We start from the raw sequence: 17,655 nt of genomic DNA on the forward strand, positions 1-17,655 counted from the left end.
GTGTTTCTGTAGTATTTGTCAACATTTGTTATTTTGATTAAGTAACCAAATAATCTGTATCGCGTACGTTTCTTCATTTGGTCATGAGGAAATGCAGTAGATTTACAAAAGGTAAAAACCCTATTGTCCCAAACCCAATATAATTAGCCTGATATGTGATCAATAAAGCGACAAGATCTCCTAAAAGTAGAAACTGAGATTACAATCGTTCTGATTTGGCTGTGATTCAAGATACTGATTTTTGAAATTTCCGCAGCGCGGAACTCTTTTTGTACACTGCCTGAACAAATGCCACAATGTTATATTAAAATAAAAGTAACAGGTTGCTGCAAGATCGTGCAATGATTCGTTCAGTTGAAGAATTACATATGTTTTTTAAAAAAAGGTTATCAGTATTTACCTGGATGTTTTAACTGGAGTGTGAGAGTAGCTTCCATGTTTTACTGGTTTATGAATGCTGGACAAACCCTCTTATGATGCTGGTAGTTGTAGTGGAAGGGATAGGGCGTCTCGTCGCTGAGGAATGCATCGCAAACCCATTTCAAAAGGCATTCACAGGGAGCCTAAAATGTGAAAGCGGTAGTGGAATTGACTGACGAATGAACGACAAGCGAGACTGCAACCCAGCCACCCATCGTAATGCTGATTCCTTGTCCAGATTCCCCTTCTAAAAACACAACTGATGGGGCGAACACGCCAGTTTAAATTACTGACAGGGGTAAGCTTACACATTGCGTCTCAAGTGATCTACTTGTTTATTATAAAAGTAGCCATCCTTTGATGGTGAGACTGCGAATTGTTTCTCCGCAGCTTGCAAAATTTTTTGGGGGGAGGGGGGTTGTTCCTCTGAGTGGCTTCACGGCTGATGGGGTTAGGTGCAGGAAGGGGAGCTGTCCATCAAATAGGTTTTTTTCGGCAGCTCTGATCCAAGCGGCGGCAGGCGGGGCGGGATGGACTACAATTCCCAGCAGCCCACGCCGGCAGGCGGCAGGCTCCGCCGATTGGTCAGAGTGGCGAGCGGGGCGGGTCAGCCGGGACTTCCGGTGAACACGGGCTCCGACCGTTAGCGCAATTTGTCCCTCAGTGCGAGCCTCCTGAGCTCGAGCGAGAGATGGCACCTGTGTGAGGCATAGTCTGACTGCTGTCCCTCACACACACACAGCAGATAAAAATGTTTGAAAATATTATTTTGTAATTAAATATCTATATTTATTAGAGACATTATTTTCCAAATAATTTGTATTTTCTTGCCAGCATTTTTTTTGAGGGGAAAAATAGGGCGACGGCACGGTTAGAAATTACAATTTTTTTTTGTCTTGGGGGGGTGTGTGTTTTAAAGATAAAAGATTTGATGATGAAGAAGTTTAATTTCCGAAAGGTGTTGGACGGGTTGACAGCAGCGTCTTCGCCGGCTCACTCCAGTTGTGGGCTGGGATCTGGGACAGGCGCCGGTGGCGGCGGCGCTGGCAGCGGAGGCACTGGCGTTGCCAGTGGCGGTGGCGGCGGCAGTACCATAGGAGGAGGGAGAGGAGGAGCCGGGGACTCGGAGATACCGGAGACACTCACATCCGAACACTTCCAGATCTGTAAGGTAAGCGGAATAAACATTGCCCGAAGACCACACACATGCGCTTAAAAACAACTATTAGATTTCAATTGAAGCGAGAGCGAAATGAACACGTTTGGCTGCTTGTTGATAAACACGATCATGAGGTGCAAGACCTCAGCATAACTGTCGAGTAATTAAATTTAAAAAAAACTTTTAACAACTCTAGCTTGAATTTTCCATAAGACAATAGTGAAGTATTTAAACTTGGATGTTAGGATTATTTGTGGGAAGATTTAATGAAACATAATAATACTAAATGTAGACATGATAAATGATGAACGGGCTTTGTATAGGTGCACCTGATGGATTTAATGCCCGTTGTGTTTTGGTAAGCAAAATAACAAACGGTATTCAGTAATTATGGTATTTTAGCTAAAACAATTAGTTTCATCGGAATGAACGAAAATCATAATTTTCGCAGATCTCAACGCGGAGCTCTGCAAACTAAATTGTTGGGATGACAGGTTTCAAAAGTACTGTTAAGAAGCAGCAAGATAACTTTTATAAGATTCGAATTCATTCAGTGCACCTTGCAAAATAATAAATGCAGGAGGCAGTGGAAGTGCCAAGACATTTCACCTCAAGATAAAGTCTGTAAGGAAACGTAGACAACGTCTGCTACATCAGATTGCTGTAAATGACATGCAAAACTGGTGGTAGTTTAAAAAAAATGCACATCCCTAAGCTTGTCAAAATCGGCTTAACATAAAAAGCAATTACCTTTTGGACATATCAGCTTCGGGTTAAGATGTCAAACATAAATTGAAGTTAGCACAAAGCTCAGAGAAGCCAAGGGGAAGATGAAAAGACCTGGTTTTTCTTGATTACAAGGTATCTTTCCATGATGTGACGGTGATTAATAGAAACTGGGGAACTATCACTTAGGAACAACAGCTTGTAATTAAAGGTCTAACATACTTCAATATATTACTTGAAACAATGTGTACAATTAATAACCACACAAGATGCTTCCAGACAAAAAATAATAAATTTAAAGAATGTAGCTTGCCCCGTCAGTACAATATATAATAGATAACACAGTTTGATTTAAAAAGCAGCACCCATTGGCAGTCGGCTAATTAAGTTAAATTATTTGGTGTGCAAAAATGTGCAATAATATATAAAATAATGCTATCATAAAATTTTTGAGTAGAAATGCCAATAGAATGCATACTTTAATGGAACTGTGTGAAATGTTTTGTAATTTTGGGTGCACTTACATACATTCGGATGAACAAATGTTTTCATGCATATAACTAAATATTGTCCTGTATAGAGAACACAATTTTGTTATATGTTTTGAATTACTAAGTTGTTATAACAACAATATCAATAAATAAAAGTAACAAATATTTCTCCCCCACAAAATACATGTAGCCATCCTCAGGTTTTGAATAGTATTGGCATAATGTGGAAATATAATGCATACAAAACACAACATGTGAGCTGTGGTCTAATTAAACCATCTTTCTTGTAATTATCTTAAAAAAAAGCCTAAGGACCATGGTGGAATTTGGTATTTAAGGAAAGTAAGTTTTTGAAAAATAGATCGTATTCTGCTGCAGATGTTTGTATACAAAGAAAAAGAGCCAAGAGCCTGAGTGTTCAACAAAATAGAAAACTCTTGGCATTGTCCAATACATTGCACTGCAAAATTGAATATGTGGTACATTTTACAATTTTCCAAACAAAATTATCCTGAATCATCAATAATGTTTTACCAAATAACTATATACAAATGAGTGCTGTAATATTTAAATGTCACCATGAGTCTGATTGTTTCTATTGTAACATATCAAATCTGCACAAATTATTTTCTGTAATTTACAAAGGCTGTTTTGTAGAATGCCTAAATGCAATGAATACAACAATTCTATCAAGCTGATGGAGGATTATCTAGGTCAAGAAGTGGGGAAAGAAAAGAAGAATGGAGTGAGGTTGGGCCAAAGTAAGGCAAAGAATTTTTTTTTAGGTCTTAATTATCATTTTATTCCACTGGTGTCTTTGGTTTCACAATGAACTGATGTGACTGTTAAGTGCAATGATTATAAAATTGGTGAATCAGCCTGTGAGGCATGCTTGGATTAAGAGCAGAATGCAAAGGTGCTCATCAATAGACTTTAGCAACAGAAAGCTGCTGACGTACTTTCACTCATGCGCTTATGGTACTGATAAAGTGTTGTAATCCACCTTACTGTCAGTGCAATACCTATTTGTAATCATTAATGTTGTTTTAATGAAATATGCTGTTGGAGTCCTCTGAAAATTAACTAGTCCCTACTGTGTGTATTAATATTAAAAAATGTTAAAATAATAAGTAGAGGATAATGTATTATGGAAAGAGAGGTATTGATTTTTATTCAGCTGTTCAGAAGTGAGAAATTGCGTAACTCATGGAGCACTGCAGATTTGAGGAACGTATGATCTGTTTAAAATCAAACACTTTGTATTCTATCATATTCTCTGTTTATTTTGTTTTCAGATAGCAAATGGTTCATTTTTTGCTTTTCAGTAAAATTCATTTTTAATGGCCTTAGAACACTTTACTCACTGGGCAACAATGTAGTGCAAAAGTATTCGGTTACGATCTCAGCAAACTGAGACTGTCACTTTCCACCTATGTACTATTCATTCAGATGTAAAATATTTTTATTTAAATAAGTGAAAATGACCCCAGAGGGGAAAAACACTGCAGGTCCTCATGTCAACAATTACACAAATAGTAGATGGAGGGAATTGACTGTCAATTTTCTTTGTACCTTGAATAACCTGTGCACACCTGTGTATATCTTTGTTCCACCACATCTAATTATTTTGGATAACGTAGAATCCTACGGTGCAGGAGGAGATTATTCGACCGATAACTCTGCGCTGACCACAGTGCCACCCAGGCCCTATCCCCATAACCCCACGCATTTACCCTGGCTGGTCCCCCTAACACTAAGGGGTAATTTAGCATGGCCAGTCTGCATAATTTGCACATCTATGGATGTGGATACATGGACTTGAGAGTTTATGCATTGCATGAGCTAAAGCGTATCATTTCATTTATACAATACATGAACTTGTGAAAGAGAAAAAATCCATGGACTTTAATGTTGAGCTTAAACCACTCCAATCTATGAGATTTGCAGTTTCATTGTATTAACTATCCTGTAAACACTGTAATACAGAATTGGAATCTGATGGAGTAAAACATAAACCTATATGAACTCTGCCATGGTTCTATGCATAACTTCCATGAAGTGAAAATATTGATTTAACCCTTGGAGTTGGTAGTTTAACTTTTTTTAACTGTTATGAACGCATTTCTTGTTCATCGTTGTAATATTCCAGTGTATTGTTTAGCTCTTAATATGCTTTGGGTTAAGTAGTAATCTTAGAATACACAAAACAGTGGGTAAGATGTTAGGCTTAAATGTCAGCAGTATTGGAGCCATAATATTAAAATATTACTTTGTGACATGATGAGTATGTGATCATCACTTAGATGTTCTGTTTGCACCTGTGCCCTTCAGATATCATTAATATGCCAGAGTACCTGGAAGAAGTACTTAGATGTAAAGATTTTACCAAGAGTGTACAGATGTGGGTGTGTAAGTACACAAGTCACTGAAAGTGGCAATGCAGGTGGAGAAGGTAGTCAAGAAGGCATACGGCATGCTTGCCTTTATTGGCCGGGGCATTGTTTAAAAATTGGCAAGTCAACTTGCAGCTTTATAGGACCTTAGTTAGGCTGCACTTGGAATATAGTGTTCAATTCTGGTCTCTGCTCTACCAGAAGGATGTGGAGGCTTTGGAGAAGGTATAGAAAAGATTCGCCAGGATGTTGTCTAGTTTAGAGGGCATTAGCTATGAGGAGAGATTGAAGAAACTTGGTTTGTTCTCACTGGGATAACAGAGATTGAGAAGTGACATGATAGAAGTCTACAAGATTATGAGGGGTCTGGACAAAGTGGATAGTGGAAGCTTTTTCCCAGGGTGGAAGAGTCAATTACTAGGGGGCATAGGTTTAAAGTGCGAGAGGCAAGGTTTAAAGGAGACATACGAGGCTGGTGGTGGGTGCCTGGAACTCTCTGCTGGGGGAGGTAGTGGAAGCGGATATGTTAGTGGCTTTTAAGGGGCGTCTTGACAAATACATGAATAGGATGGGAAAAGAGAGATACGATCCCCAGAAGGGTAGGGAGTTTTAGTTCAGTTGGGCAGCATGATCAGTGCAGGCTTGGAGGGCTGAAGAGCCTGTTACTGTGCTGTAATTTTCTTTGTTCTTAGTGAACTTTTATTATTGCGTCTCTGCTTCAGCAGATAATTACTTATGGACATGAGAATTAGAAGCAGGAATAAGCCACAAGGCCCCTTGAGCCTGGTCTGCCATTCAGTAAGATCATGGCTGCTCTGATTGAAAACTCAACCTCTCATTCCTCCTTCCCCTAATAATCTTTCACCCCCTTGTTAATCAAGAATCAATCTAGTTCTGCCATAATAATATACAAAGCCTCTGCTTCCCTCGCTATTTGAGCGAGAATATTCCAGCCACACTCAGCCCTCTGAAGGAAAAATGTCCCCTCATCTCGTCTTAAATGAGCAACCTGTTGTTTTCAAAAAGTGGTCTCTAGTTCTAGATATTCTGCCAACAGGAAATATCTACTCCACATCCAACCTGTCAATACCTTTCAGGATCATAAAGGCTTTGATCAAATGGTTTTTTGCACTTCTAAATTCTAGTGGATACAAACCTAATCTCTCCAACCTTTCTTCATTAGACAACTTGCACATTCCTGGTATTAGTTTAATAAACCTTCACTAAATTGTGCCTGATGTATGTACATATTTTGTTGGATAAGGAGACCAGTACTGTACACAATACTCCAGAAACGGGGTCTCACCAATGCCCTGTACAGATTAAACATCATTGTCCTAACTTTTGTAATCAATTTCACTGACAATAAGTAATAACATTCTATGAGTTCTCCTAATTTATTGTATACTCGCCTTTTGTGATTCATGCGCTTGGACACCCAGATCCCTCTGTATTGAATTCTTCACTCTCTCACCATTTAGAAAATAAGCTTTTTTATTCCTGCAGTCAAAATAAATAATTTCACATTTGCCCGCATTATACTGTATTTGCCAGAATTTTTGCCCACTCAGTTAAACTATCTATGTCCCTTTGTAGTCTCCTTGCTTCCTCTTCACAATTTACTTTCCTAATTATATTTGTGTAGTTAGCAAATTTAACAATGTTACCTTCAGTCACATCTTTTAATATGTTTTAAATACATTTAAATACGTTTTAACAAATTGAGGCCCTATTACTGATCCCTGTGGCACACCACTCATCATCTTCCACCACCGGAAAAAGAGTACTCTATGCCATCTCTTTTTCTTGTTAGCTAGCCAGTTGAATAAAAGGCATAATTGTCATTTGGGGCACCTGACTGATCCAGATGGCATAATTCTTTAGTTTGGGCTTCTCAATGTAAATTTATTGCCGATGCAAAGGTAATGACCACACACTGATGAAGTGATGAAATTAAAATATGCTTTTGGCACTTGTTGCATTATTTTTACCACTAGAACACACTGTGGGTCTGCCTGTACTCCTCTGGTACTTGCTCCTCCTATAAGCATCTCATCTTGGCTCATCCCTCTCCCCTCCCATTTAAAATCTTCATTTTCTATTGCTCACAAAGTACTATTAAAGATTTCTCACTGAGATACCTTTACTGCTTTCCTCCCTTGCCTTCTGCACTGGGTGACTTATCATGCTCAGACTTCAAACTGCTGAAGGAAGAGAATATAAAAGTGAAGTGTTATTGCTATTGTGCGAAGTATTAGTGTGACCAAAATTAGAATTTTGTGTGCAGTCTTTTTTTCCCCTTGAGGAGGCTTGTAGTTGCATTGAAGGCAGTTCAGATGAGGTTCTCAGATTGAGATGAGGGGGTGTGCCTTGTGAAGAGAGATTGGGAAATTTAGTCCATGCCTGGACTTTAGAAGAATGAGAGGTGATGTAATTGAGGTATACAAGGTGGTATGGGTGATTGACAAAGTAAACTCAGAGAGGATGTTTTCTCTTGTAGGACAATCTAGAGCAAGAGGATAATGGGGGGGGGGGGGAATGATTTAAAACAGATGAGGAGAAATTATTTCTCTCAAAGGGTCATGTGTGGAATTCACTGCCCCAGAGTTCGATGGATATTGGGACTTTGAGTAAATTTAAGGAAGAGGTGGACAGATTTTTAATTAGTCAGGGCTTGAATGGCCATGATGAATGGGCAGGTAAGTGGGGTTGAGGCCGAGATGAGATCAGCCATGATTGTATTAAATGGTGAACAGGGTCAAGGGGCTAAATTGCCTATTCCTGCTTCTAGTGCTTATGGTTCCACTGTCACCCAGCTTGTAGGACTGCACTCACTTAGTTTCATTCTTTACTATCCCACTGAAGCCGTAGAGTAATTTGCAGTGGCTTTCTTCCTGCACCTTATACTTTTACCTCTAATGTTCCCTAAATTATTGATCTTTGGTTCCTTCCTATTTCTCATCCATGTGCTGAGCTATGGTGGCAGCACCCGCCAACGCAATGTTACCTTCTACCCGTGCGCCAATGAGATCCAGCTCCACCTTACGCCGGCTTTTGTCGACCCTTTCACTGTCTGCAAATTGAAGCACTACTTGTCTGACATCCAGTACTGCGTGAGCAGAAATTTCCTCCAACTAAGTATTTACGAGACTTTAAAAATATTTAAAAGCTTTTGTCTTTGTTCCTGGTCACAAATCCTAACCAGTAATTGCATGTGAAGAACTAGACTGCTTGCAATGTATGCCAGGTTTGACTCTAAAATGACATATCAACCACACATTCACACTGTCATGAAGACTGCATTTAGTTCTATCTGCATTACATTGCCTGTCTCCTTCCCTCCATGCCTCATCTGCTAAAACCCTCATGCATGCTTCTGCTACCTTTAGACTTGCCAGAAGTCCGATGGAATAGTGAAGTTTCTATCCTCTAACATGAGGTCTTCAAAACTTGCCCATGTCCTGATTTGTGCAAAGTGCCATCACCCTTGAATTTTTAAAAATTGCATTCCTGTTTTTGAATTCCTGCGCGATCACATCCCTCTCTATTCCTGCAAATTCCTCCTCCCTGCAACCTTCTTGATGTACTTGCCCTCCTACAATCTGTGTTCCTGATTTTCATTGCTCTGTTGTTGGTGGCATACCTCTTAGTATGGTTGAATTTGATTTGATTTTAATTATTGTCACATGTATTAGTAGACAGTGAAAAGTATTGCACTATACAGACAAGCATATCGCTCATAGAGAAGGAAACAAGCATGCAGAATGCAGTGTTAAGGCATAGATTGGGTGTAGAGAAAGATCAACTTAAAGTGAGGTAGGTCCATTCAAAAGTCTGATAGCAGGGAAGAAGCTGTTCTTGGGTTGGTTGATACATGCCCTCAGACTTTTGTATCTTTTTCCCGGTGGAAGAGAGTATGTCTGGGTGGGTGGGGTCCTTGATTGTGCTGGCTGCTTTTCCAAGGCAGCGGGAAGTGTAGACTGAGTCAGTGGATGGGAGGCTGGTGTGCATGATGGATTGGGCTACATTCACAACCTTTTATAGTTTCTTGTAAACTTAGACAGATCAGGAGCCATACCAAGCAGTGATACGACCAGAAAGAATGCTTTCTGTGGTGCATCTATAAAAGTTGGTCAGAGTTGTAGCTACATGTCAAATTTCCTTAGTCTTCTGAGAAAATAGAGGTGTTGGTGGGCTTTCTTAACTATAGTATTGGCGTGGAGGGGGGTTGTTGGTGATCAGGACACTTAAAAACGTGAAGCTTTCAACCATTTCTACTTCGCCCCCGTTGATGTAGACAGGGCCATATTCTCCACTACGCTTCCTGAAGTTGATGACAATCTCCTTTGTTTTGTTGACATTGAGGGAGAGATTATTGTTGTCACATCAGTTCACCGGATTCTGTCATTCTGTACTCTGCCTTGTCATTGTTTGACATCTGACTCACTATGGTGGTATCATCAGCAAACTTGAAAATCGAGTTGGAAAGGAATTTAGCCATACAATCATGTGTATAAGGAGTATAGTAAGGGACGGAGAACACAGCCTTGTAGGGCTGTGGTATTGAGAGTGATCGTGGAGGAGGTGTTGTTGCCTATCCTTACTGATTGTGGTCTGTGGGTTAGGGAGTTTAGAATCCTGTCACACAAAGAGGAGTCAAAGGCCAGGCCATGGAGTTTGGGGACGAGTTTTGTAGGAATGAGCTGTAGTCAATAAATAGGAGTCTGACATAGGTGTCTTTGTTATCTAGGTGTTCCAGAGTTGAGTGCAGGGCCAGAGAGATGGCAACTGCTGTGGACTTGTTGAGACAGCAGGTGAACTGTAGTGGATCCAGGCAATTCAGGAGGCTGGAATTGATTCGTGCCATGACTAACCTTTTGAAGCACTTCATAATGATGGATGTCAGAGCCACCGAACGATAGTCATTAAGGCACGCTGCTTGGCTTTTCCTTGGTAGTGGGATAATGGTCATCTTCTTGAAGCAGATCGGGACCACAGATTGTGTAAAGAGGTTGAAGATATCTGTGAATACTCCCAGCTGTTCACTCATGGTGTGAAGTTCCTGTAATATTATTAAAATATTTTTCTTTCCACATTGGTGAATGTGGTTAATTAATTTGTAATATCAATAGTTTCAAAAACACAATATTGTTGGGAAGAAGGTTAATTATTTTGTCAAAATTTTACTGTATTGGGCTGTGGGTCATTGTGGAGTTAAACAAATCATGGAGAAGAAAATCTGCTTTTTTTTAATTAAAGCTATATTAAGAGTAGGGCAGTGAGTCAAATATATGAATTCCTCCAATAAGGGAAGGGAAATTTGGCAAGGCAATAATTCAGGCTGATCTTTGTGCTCTGAAAACTGACTCCATGTGTCATAAATGACTTGGGAGCTTGGCCAAATACCCAGCCGGTTGATTATAGGCATTAGACATGACAGACAATTAAGGGAATAAAAATCAAGGGTGAAGCATATTGAACAAAATAATCATAGGATGTATTTTATACTTCAGTATAGTTGTTTTACAGCGTTGTGAAAACTGGCCTTCCCTCCTATTCATCTGTATGATCTGTGTCTCTAAAATTACTATGGTTAATAAATAGTGTACAGAATTAGATAGACAATATTTTCCAAGCATTACAGTGTGACTGAAAGTAATTTGTTGGCTGTGAAATGTTTCACAACCATGGAAAATGTAAGGCCTATCGGCATACCATTCATAGTGAAGGAAACGAGAGAATGCAGGATGTAGTGTTACAGTCATAGCTAGAGAAAGATCAACTTAATGCCCTACTGAAATCCACATAGTCAATATCCACTGCACTACCCTCATTATTTCTCATTGTTATTTCCTCAAAAAATTCTATTAGGTTAGTAAGACACGATCTTCCCATATCAAAACAATGTTGACGATTTCTGATCAGCTGTGATAAAGGATTATCGTGACTCAAAACATTTGGCTCTATTCTCTCTCCACAGACGCTGTCAGACCTGCTAAGTCTTAAGAGATAATCAAGTCTTTACAGCTGTGGACCTCTTTAACCTGTGCTTAACCTCGCTCCACTGGCATTGTCTGCAGCTGTAAAGACTTGATTATCTGTGAAGATTGAATTCCAATCATTATCTTGTAATTGAGTCTGTGTCTATATATGTTTGTGAACCCAAATCTCCACTCACCTGATGAAGAAGCAGTGCCCTGAAAGCTCATGCTACCAGATAAATCTATTGGATTTTAACCTGGTGTTGAGACTTCTTTCTGTGCCTTCTATTTGAATGGTATGTTCTGTCTATATAGCATGCAAGAAACAATACTTTTCACTGTATGCTAATACACGTGACAATAATAAATCAAATCAACTTTGCCAGGATCCCACATGGTAGACTGGTCAGAAAAGTAAAATCTTGTAGGATACAGAGGAAGGTTGCAAGTTGGTTGCACAACTGGCTCATTGACAGGAACAAAGGATAATGGTTGATGGATCTTTTTGTGAATGAAAAACAGTTTGCAGTGGTGTTCTACAAGGCTCAGTGTTGGGGCCCTTCTTAGTTCTTGTATATACTAATGATTTAGACCTAAATATGGGTGGCATGATTGCACAATATGCAGATGACACAAAAATTGGCTGTGTAGTTGATGGTGAAGAGGATAGCTGTTAACTCCAGCATGATATTGATGGTTTAGTTGAGAGGGCAGAGAAGTGAGAAATGGAATTAAATCTGATGAAGCATGAAGTAATACATTTCGGGAAAGGAAACAAAGCAAGGATTTTTCAATAAATGGATCGACATTGAAAGAAGTTGAGGAAGTAAGAGACCTTGGAATGCACGTTCACATGTCCCTGAAGATGGTTAAAAAAAAAGCTTATGGAATGCTTTCTTTTTGTTGAATGAGGTATTGAATACAAAACCAAGAATGGAATGCTCAAACTTTATAAAACACTGGTTAGGCCACAGGTGGAGTTTTGTGTACAGTTTTGTTCACCACATGACAGGAAGGACTTTGTGGATGAGATTTACAAGATTGTTGATGGGGCTTGAAAATTGAAGCTGTAATGGGAAGATTGGAATTGCTAGGATTGTCATCCTTAGAACAGAAGGGAGGGATGATAGAAATGAGGTGTAAAAAAAATTATGCAGCACCTAGACAGGAAAGACTCGTTTCCCCCAGCTGAGTGGTCAGTTACCAGGGAGCATAGATTTAAGGTGATTGGTATAATAGAATAGAAGAATCATAGAATCCTTACAGTGCAGGCGGAAGTAATTCAACCCATCGAGTCTGCACTGACAACAACCTCACCCAGGCCCTATTCCTGTAATCCCACATTATCTACCCTCTGATCCCTCTGACCCTAAGGTCAATTTAACATGGCCAGTTCACCTAACCTGCTCACCTTTGGACGTGGGTGGAAACCGGAGCACCTGGAGGAAATCCACGTAGGCGTGGGGAGAATGTGCAAACTTTACACAGTTACCTGAGGCCAGGTCCCTGCCGTTGTGAAGCAGCTGTGCTAATCATTGTGCCATTATGCTGCCCTTAGGAGTACTAGAGGAGACATGGGGAAAATATTTTTCACCCAGAGTGTGGGGCTTTTGGAATTCACTGCCCAAGTTGGTGATTGAAGCTGAAATGCTCAACTCGTTTAAAACATACTTGGATCTGTATCTGAAGTGCTATTACCTGCAAGGCCATGGACCAGGTGCTGGAAAATTAGATTAGTTGGCTAGTTTTTTCTCACTTTGATGTAGACATGATGGGCTCAATGACTTTTTTTCTGTACCATAACTTTTCACGTCCTAAGGTCATGAAAAGCAATATATAGATGCAAGGTTTTGTTTTTGTTTCTTCAGAGAAAATTGTTTACACCTAAGTTATACATGTGAAATCAATCTGATTTTAATTACTCTGTGGTTGAGCTACTGATATCATCTGAAAACATTCATTTTCAAAATTAATTTCAAACTTAAGAGCTGAAAAGTATGTTCTCTTATTAAATATTTTCCTTCATAAGTAACGAAGAAAATATAATTCTCAATTTATTTTGGGTGTATATAAACAAATCATTTTTATTTTAAATATTGCTTATTAATTGCAGATGTGTCAAAAATAAATATGTTTTGGTGTATAATATGTATATAGTATGTATGTATATATATGTATATAATATATAATATGGTATAAAATATGTTTTTGATAAGCGAGGGAATTAAGGGTTATGGGGAGAGGGCGGGAATGTGGAACTGAGACATGACAGATCAGCCATGATCTTATTGAATGGCGGGGCAGGCTCGAAGGGCTGGATGGCCTACTCCTGCTCCTATTTCTTATGTTCTTATGTATGCTGTGTTTCAGATTATCTGAGTTTGATCAGGAAAATTGAAAATCGAATTATAACTTTGGTTAAGTAGTTCTGCGGTACTGATGAAAGGTCACAGACCTGAGATATTAACTTTGTTTTTTTCTTTCCAACTGCTGTTGAGCAATTTTGATTAACAAATATGTTAATGACCTACACATCTTTGTTGTAATCTTGCCTAGTCCCCACCACTCACTGACCTTCTCCTGTTTCAGTTGCTCCACCCCCTCGTATACAGTTATATTTCTCTCCCTCTGTCTCAGAGAGAATATATTTCTCTCTTTCTGGCTCTGAGGAAGAGTCATACTATCTCAAAACATTAAATCTCTTTTCTTTCTCCATAGCTGCTGCCAGATGTGCTGAGTTTTATATCATTTTCTGTTTCTGATTCAGAATTCAGTATCCGCAGTATTTTTTGTTTTAGTTAATAAATGATCTGTGATTTCCAGTTTTTCCAAAAACATAATTTTCTGGAACTGAACTGTTGTGAAGGACATAAAATAATTTAATTACAAATTGAACATTAAAGATTTTGCATTTTTTTGCTATCAGTTTCATATTGCTGTTTATTTCAATAAATATAACTTTATAAAAACCTTGATTTCAAACAATAAATTCAGATTTTAGCTCATTTGTTTTTGATTATACAGTGTTTTAATTTTAAATGCTATTTGATGATTCATGATCACATTACAAAATTTTAGAGAAAAATTTGGTTTTCAATTTAGAGAAAATTCTAGTGACAGCTGTCCAAGTAACTTATGAAAGAGTTCGAAAAGATTGTGACCGTATCATTTTAATTTTTAAATGGAAGAACTTTCATTTAACTTTCATGAAGGGTATGGTGGACATGTGAATGGGAGGGGGTACAGAGGCATTTCGGAGTGAGACATTATCAGATTTGTAGATGAAACAATGAATTTTGAAACTGATGTGCTAAGGGACTGCAGGCCAATGGTGATGGGCAAGAACAGTGGTGGTAAATATATGGGACTTTTGACAGCATGGAATGCAAGAGATGCAGTCAGGATCAATTGCAATTTATGAAGAGTTTAACTTGGGGAAGGTGGTGAAAAAGCATAATGTGTTTCAGTTGCAGTAGGATGTAGTTAGATGATATTTCAGAGGTGGAAATAGATTGTCTTGGTGATTGATTTTAAAGTTCAACCAGGAACTGTGATTGTGCTTTAAGCTTGTATGGGCATCCAGGAGGGATAGTGAAATCAGGGCTTGAAACGCAGTATTTTTAACTGGTACTGTTATTTTTGAGGAGGGAAAAAAAGCTTTTGATCCTGCTATTGTTGAAAATTGTGACTTCTTCCTGACTTGATGCCAAATACAGTAAAAAGTCTGACAACACCAGGTTTTAGTCCAACCGATTTATTTGATAATAGACTCACAAGCTTTTGGGGTTAGTCCCTTCGTCAGGTGAATGGAGAGTTCTGGCCTCAAGCAGAGCATATAAAGCACAGACAGTTTAGAGATTACTGATTAGAATGCGAATCCTTACACCTAACCTGCTGTTCAAGACCTGAAGTGGCTGACAATGTGATGCCAAATAGACAGTTAGAAAGCATTGTACCAGTTATGTAATTGAGGGTTGTGATGGAGAGGTAAAGTTGGCTGATTTTTGGTTTGCATGTGAAAGCTGATCTCATATATTTACATATTATGATACATTTAATGAAATATAACTCAGGAATGTGAGGAGGCCAAGGAAGGGCCATGGCTTGTAGCTTCACATGGATCATCTGTGCCACTTGCTGCCTTGACCCCTCTGTTGCTATTTCTGGTGATCGACTGAGCACCAATGTGGTGCTAGTAAAAACTGGGGGGATGTTGTGAGAGGTAGTGGGAAGGGTGGTGTGGGGGGTGCTTCCCCCCCCCCCCCCCCCCCCATCTCCTGTCCAACATTGGAAACAATCCAGAAAGAATTATAGGAGTGTTAAATATAACTTTCTATTGGATATATCAGTTAGACATGGAGAAATCACGCTGTTTTACTCATAGCCAAGAATTATTCAACCAGGTAATGAAGAATCTGTTTGCTTTCCAGTTAGCTGGGAGATGAGGCTAAAAGGATGATGTAATGAGCAACCAATGTTGAAAATGCGAGGAAGGGACAGTTAGAAGCAAGAAATCATGATAAATCTCCTGGAACACATCCAACCAAAGTTGGCAACTTTTAAAGTAAAGTTTATTAATCAGTCATAAGTAAGGCTTACATTAACAGTGCAATGAAGTTACTGTGAAATTCCTATCAGCGCTGTAGTGCGGCGCCTGCTCAGGTCAATGCATCTAACCAGCACGAATTTCAGACTGGAAGGAAACCAGAGCGCATGGAGGAAATCTACGCAGACATGGGGCGAATGTGCAAATTCCACACAGCAGTGACTCAAGCCGGGAATCGAATCTTGATCACTGGCGCTGTGAAGCAGCAAGTGCCCAACCTTGCCTCACACATTGCTCACCAATCAAGTTCAGTACAAAACCCAATATTAAAATACACGTGGAGTCTAGGCCCTTACGTATTCTTCACTTCTCTGCCCTTTTCTTTCATCTTCAGGTCAATGCATGCCTCTTGCTGGTACTGCTACTCCACATCTTTTAGCTGCAATGGTAAACCTAGCAGAACAAACATGTTAAAAGTAATATTCAATGCAAAACGCAGACTCTTGCACCTTCTGACATTTTTTTAAAAACTGCCACTGGAACTAAAATAGACAAAAAAGGCCCAGAAGTATGCTAGTGGTGCAAAATAACTTATCAGAGACTTCAATATAGTGGAGGTAAGGAATACTTTAAATAGCGCTTCTGCTACCTTTTTCTTGACTGTTTCTGTCCAATTGCTGGATGAGTGGGCTTGAAATTTAGTGAATCCAGTGCTGGCACAGATCAGTTTCATAAAAGGATCTTGAAAACATACGAATGTTACTGATTCAAATGAATCGTGATGTGATGCTTTTTTAAAGCAAGGATCTGGGACAACTAATACAAGGCTGAACCAATTACCACATTTCACATTTCCAGCTAATATCAGGTGCATGATTTTCACATTAGTTAAAGGGATGTTGACATTGTTTGCTAGGCCAGCATTTATTGACCATCATCAATTCCCCTTGAGAAGGTTTGATGAGCTGCCTCTTGAACCACTGCAGTCCATGTGGTGTAGGAGCACCCACAGTACTGTTGGAAAGGGAGTTCCAGAATATTTGACCCGGTTACAGTGAAGGAATGGTATGTGGCTTGGAGTGGGACTTGCAGGTGGTGGTGCCCCATGCATCTTGTCCTTCTGGGTGGTAGAGATCACAGATCTTGGAGCAGATTTAGTGCTTTGTTGAAATATATCTTGTACATGATGCACAGTGCTGCTATTTGTGGTGGACAGTGTTTTAAGTAGTGGATGGGCTGCTGATCAAGCCGGTTGCTTTGTCCTGAATGGTGTCGAGTTTCTTGAGTGTTGGAGGTGCGCTCGTCCATGCAAGTGGAGAGTATTCCATCATACTCCTGACTTGTGCCTTGTAGATGGTGGACAGGCTTTGGGGAGTCAATAGGTAAGTTACTCTCAGCTTCTGACATGCTGTTGTAATCACAGTATTTACGTGACTGGTTCTGTTCAGTTTCTGGTCACTAGTAATGTTGACAGTGGAAGATTCAGTGATGGTTATGCCATTGAATGTCAAGGGATGATGCTTAGATTCTTTCTTGTTGGAGATTGGCACAGTAAGTACCCCCCAACAGCAGGTTAAAGTCCAGTCGGTTTATTTGGTAGCATGAGCTTTCAGACCATTGCCCTTTCATCAGGTGAGTGTCATCTAATGAAGAGGCAGTGCTCTGAAAATTTGTGTTACGAAATAAACCTGTTGGACTTTAACCTATTGTGAAACTACTTACTGTGCCTACCCCAGTTCAGTGCCGGCGACTCTGCATCATTGTTGGAGATTGACATTGTTTAATAAGAACATAAGAAATAGGAGCAGGAATGGGCCATCTAGCCCTTCGAGCCTGCCCTGCCATTCAACAAGAATGACAGCCCAAGTTTCACACCAAGCAGCAAGTAACATTCCTGCCACACAAGTCTGAATATTGTCCAGGTCTTTCTGCAAATGGA

The 17,655-nt window shown here is 39.5% G+C and overlaps 1 protein-coding gene across 9 annotated transcripts in view; it reads left to right on the top strand.

Moving 5' to 3' along the window:
* Window positions 1-1,100: 1,100 nt before the first annotated feature.
* stxbp5l (syntaxin binding protein 5L) overlaps window positions 1,101-17,655 on the top strand; it is a 454,881-nt gene continuing 438,326 nt past the window's right edge. For all 9 annotated transcript variants that reach the window (XM_080203426.1, XM_080203432.1, XM_080203427.1 and 6 more), the window contains exon 1: window positions 1,101-1,591. In XM_080203426.1, the coding sequence (XP_080059552.1) occupies window positions 1,352-1,591 (240 nt within the window). In that variant the 5' untranslated portion in view covers window positions 1,101-1,351. The remainder of the gene's footprint in view (window positions 1,592-17,655) is intronic.

The sequence above is a fragment of the Carcharhinus amblyrhynchos genome, chromosome 15 (assembly GCF_965287045.1).
Source record: "Carcharhinus amblyrhynchos chromosome 15, sCarAmb.v2.hapA, whole genome shotgun sequence".
In the NCBI taxonomy this organism is placed as follows: Eukaryota; Metazoa; Chordata; class Chondrichthyes; order Carcharhiniformes; family Carcharhinidae; genus Carcharhinus; species Carcharhinus amblyrhynchos.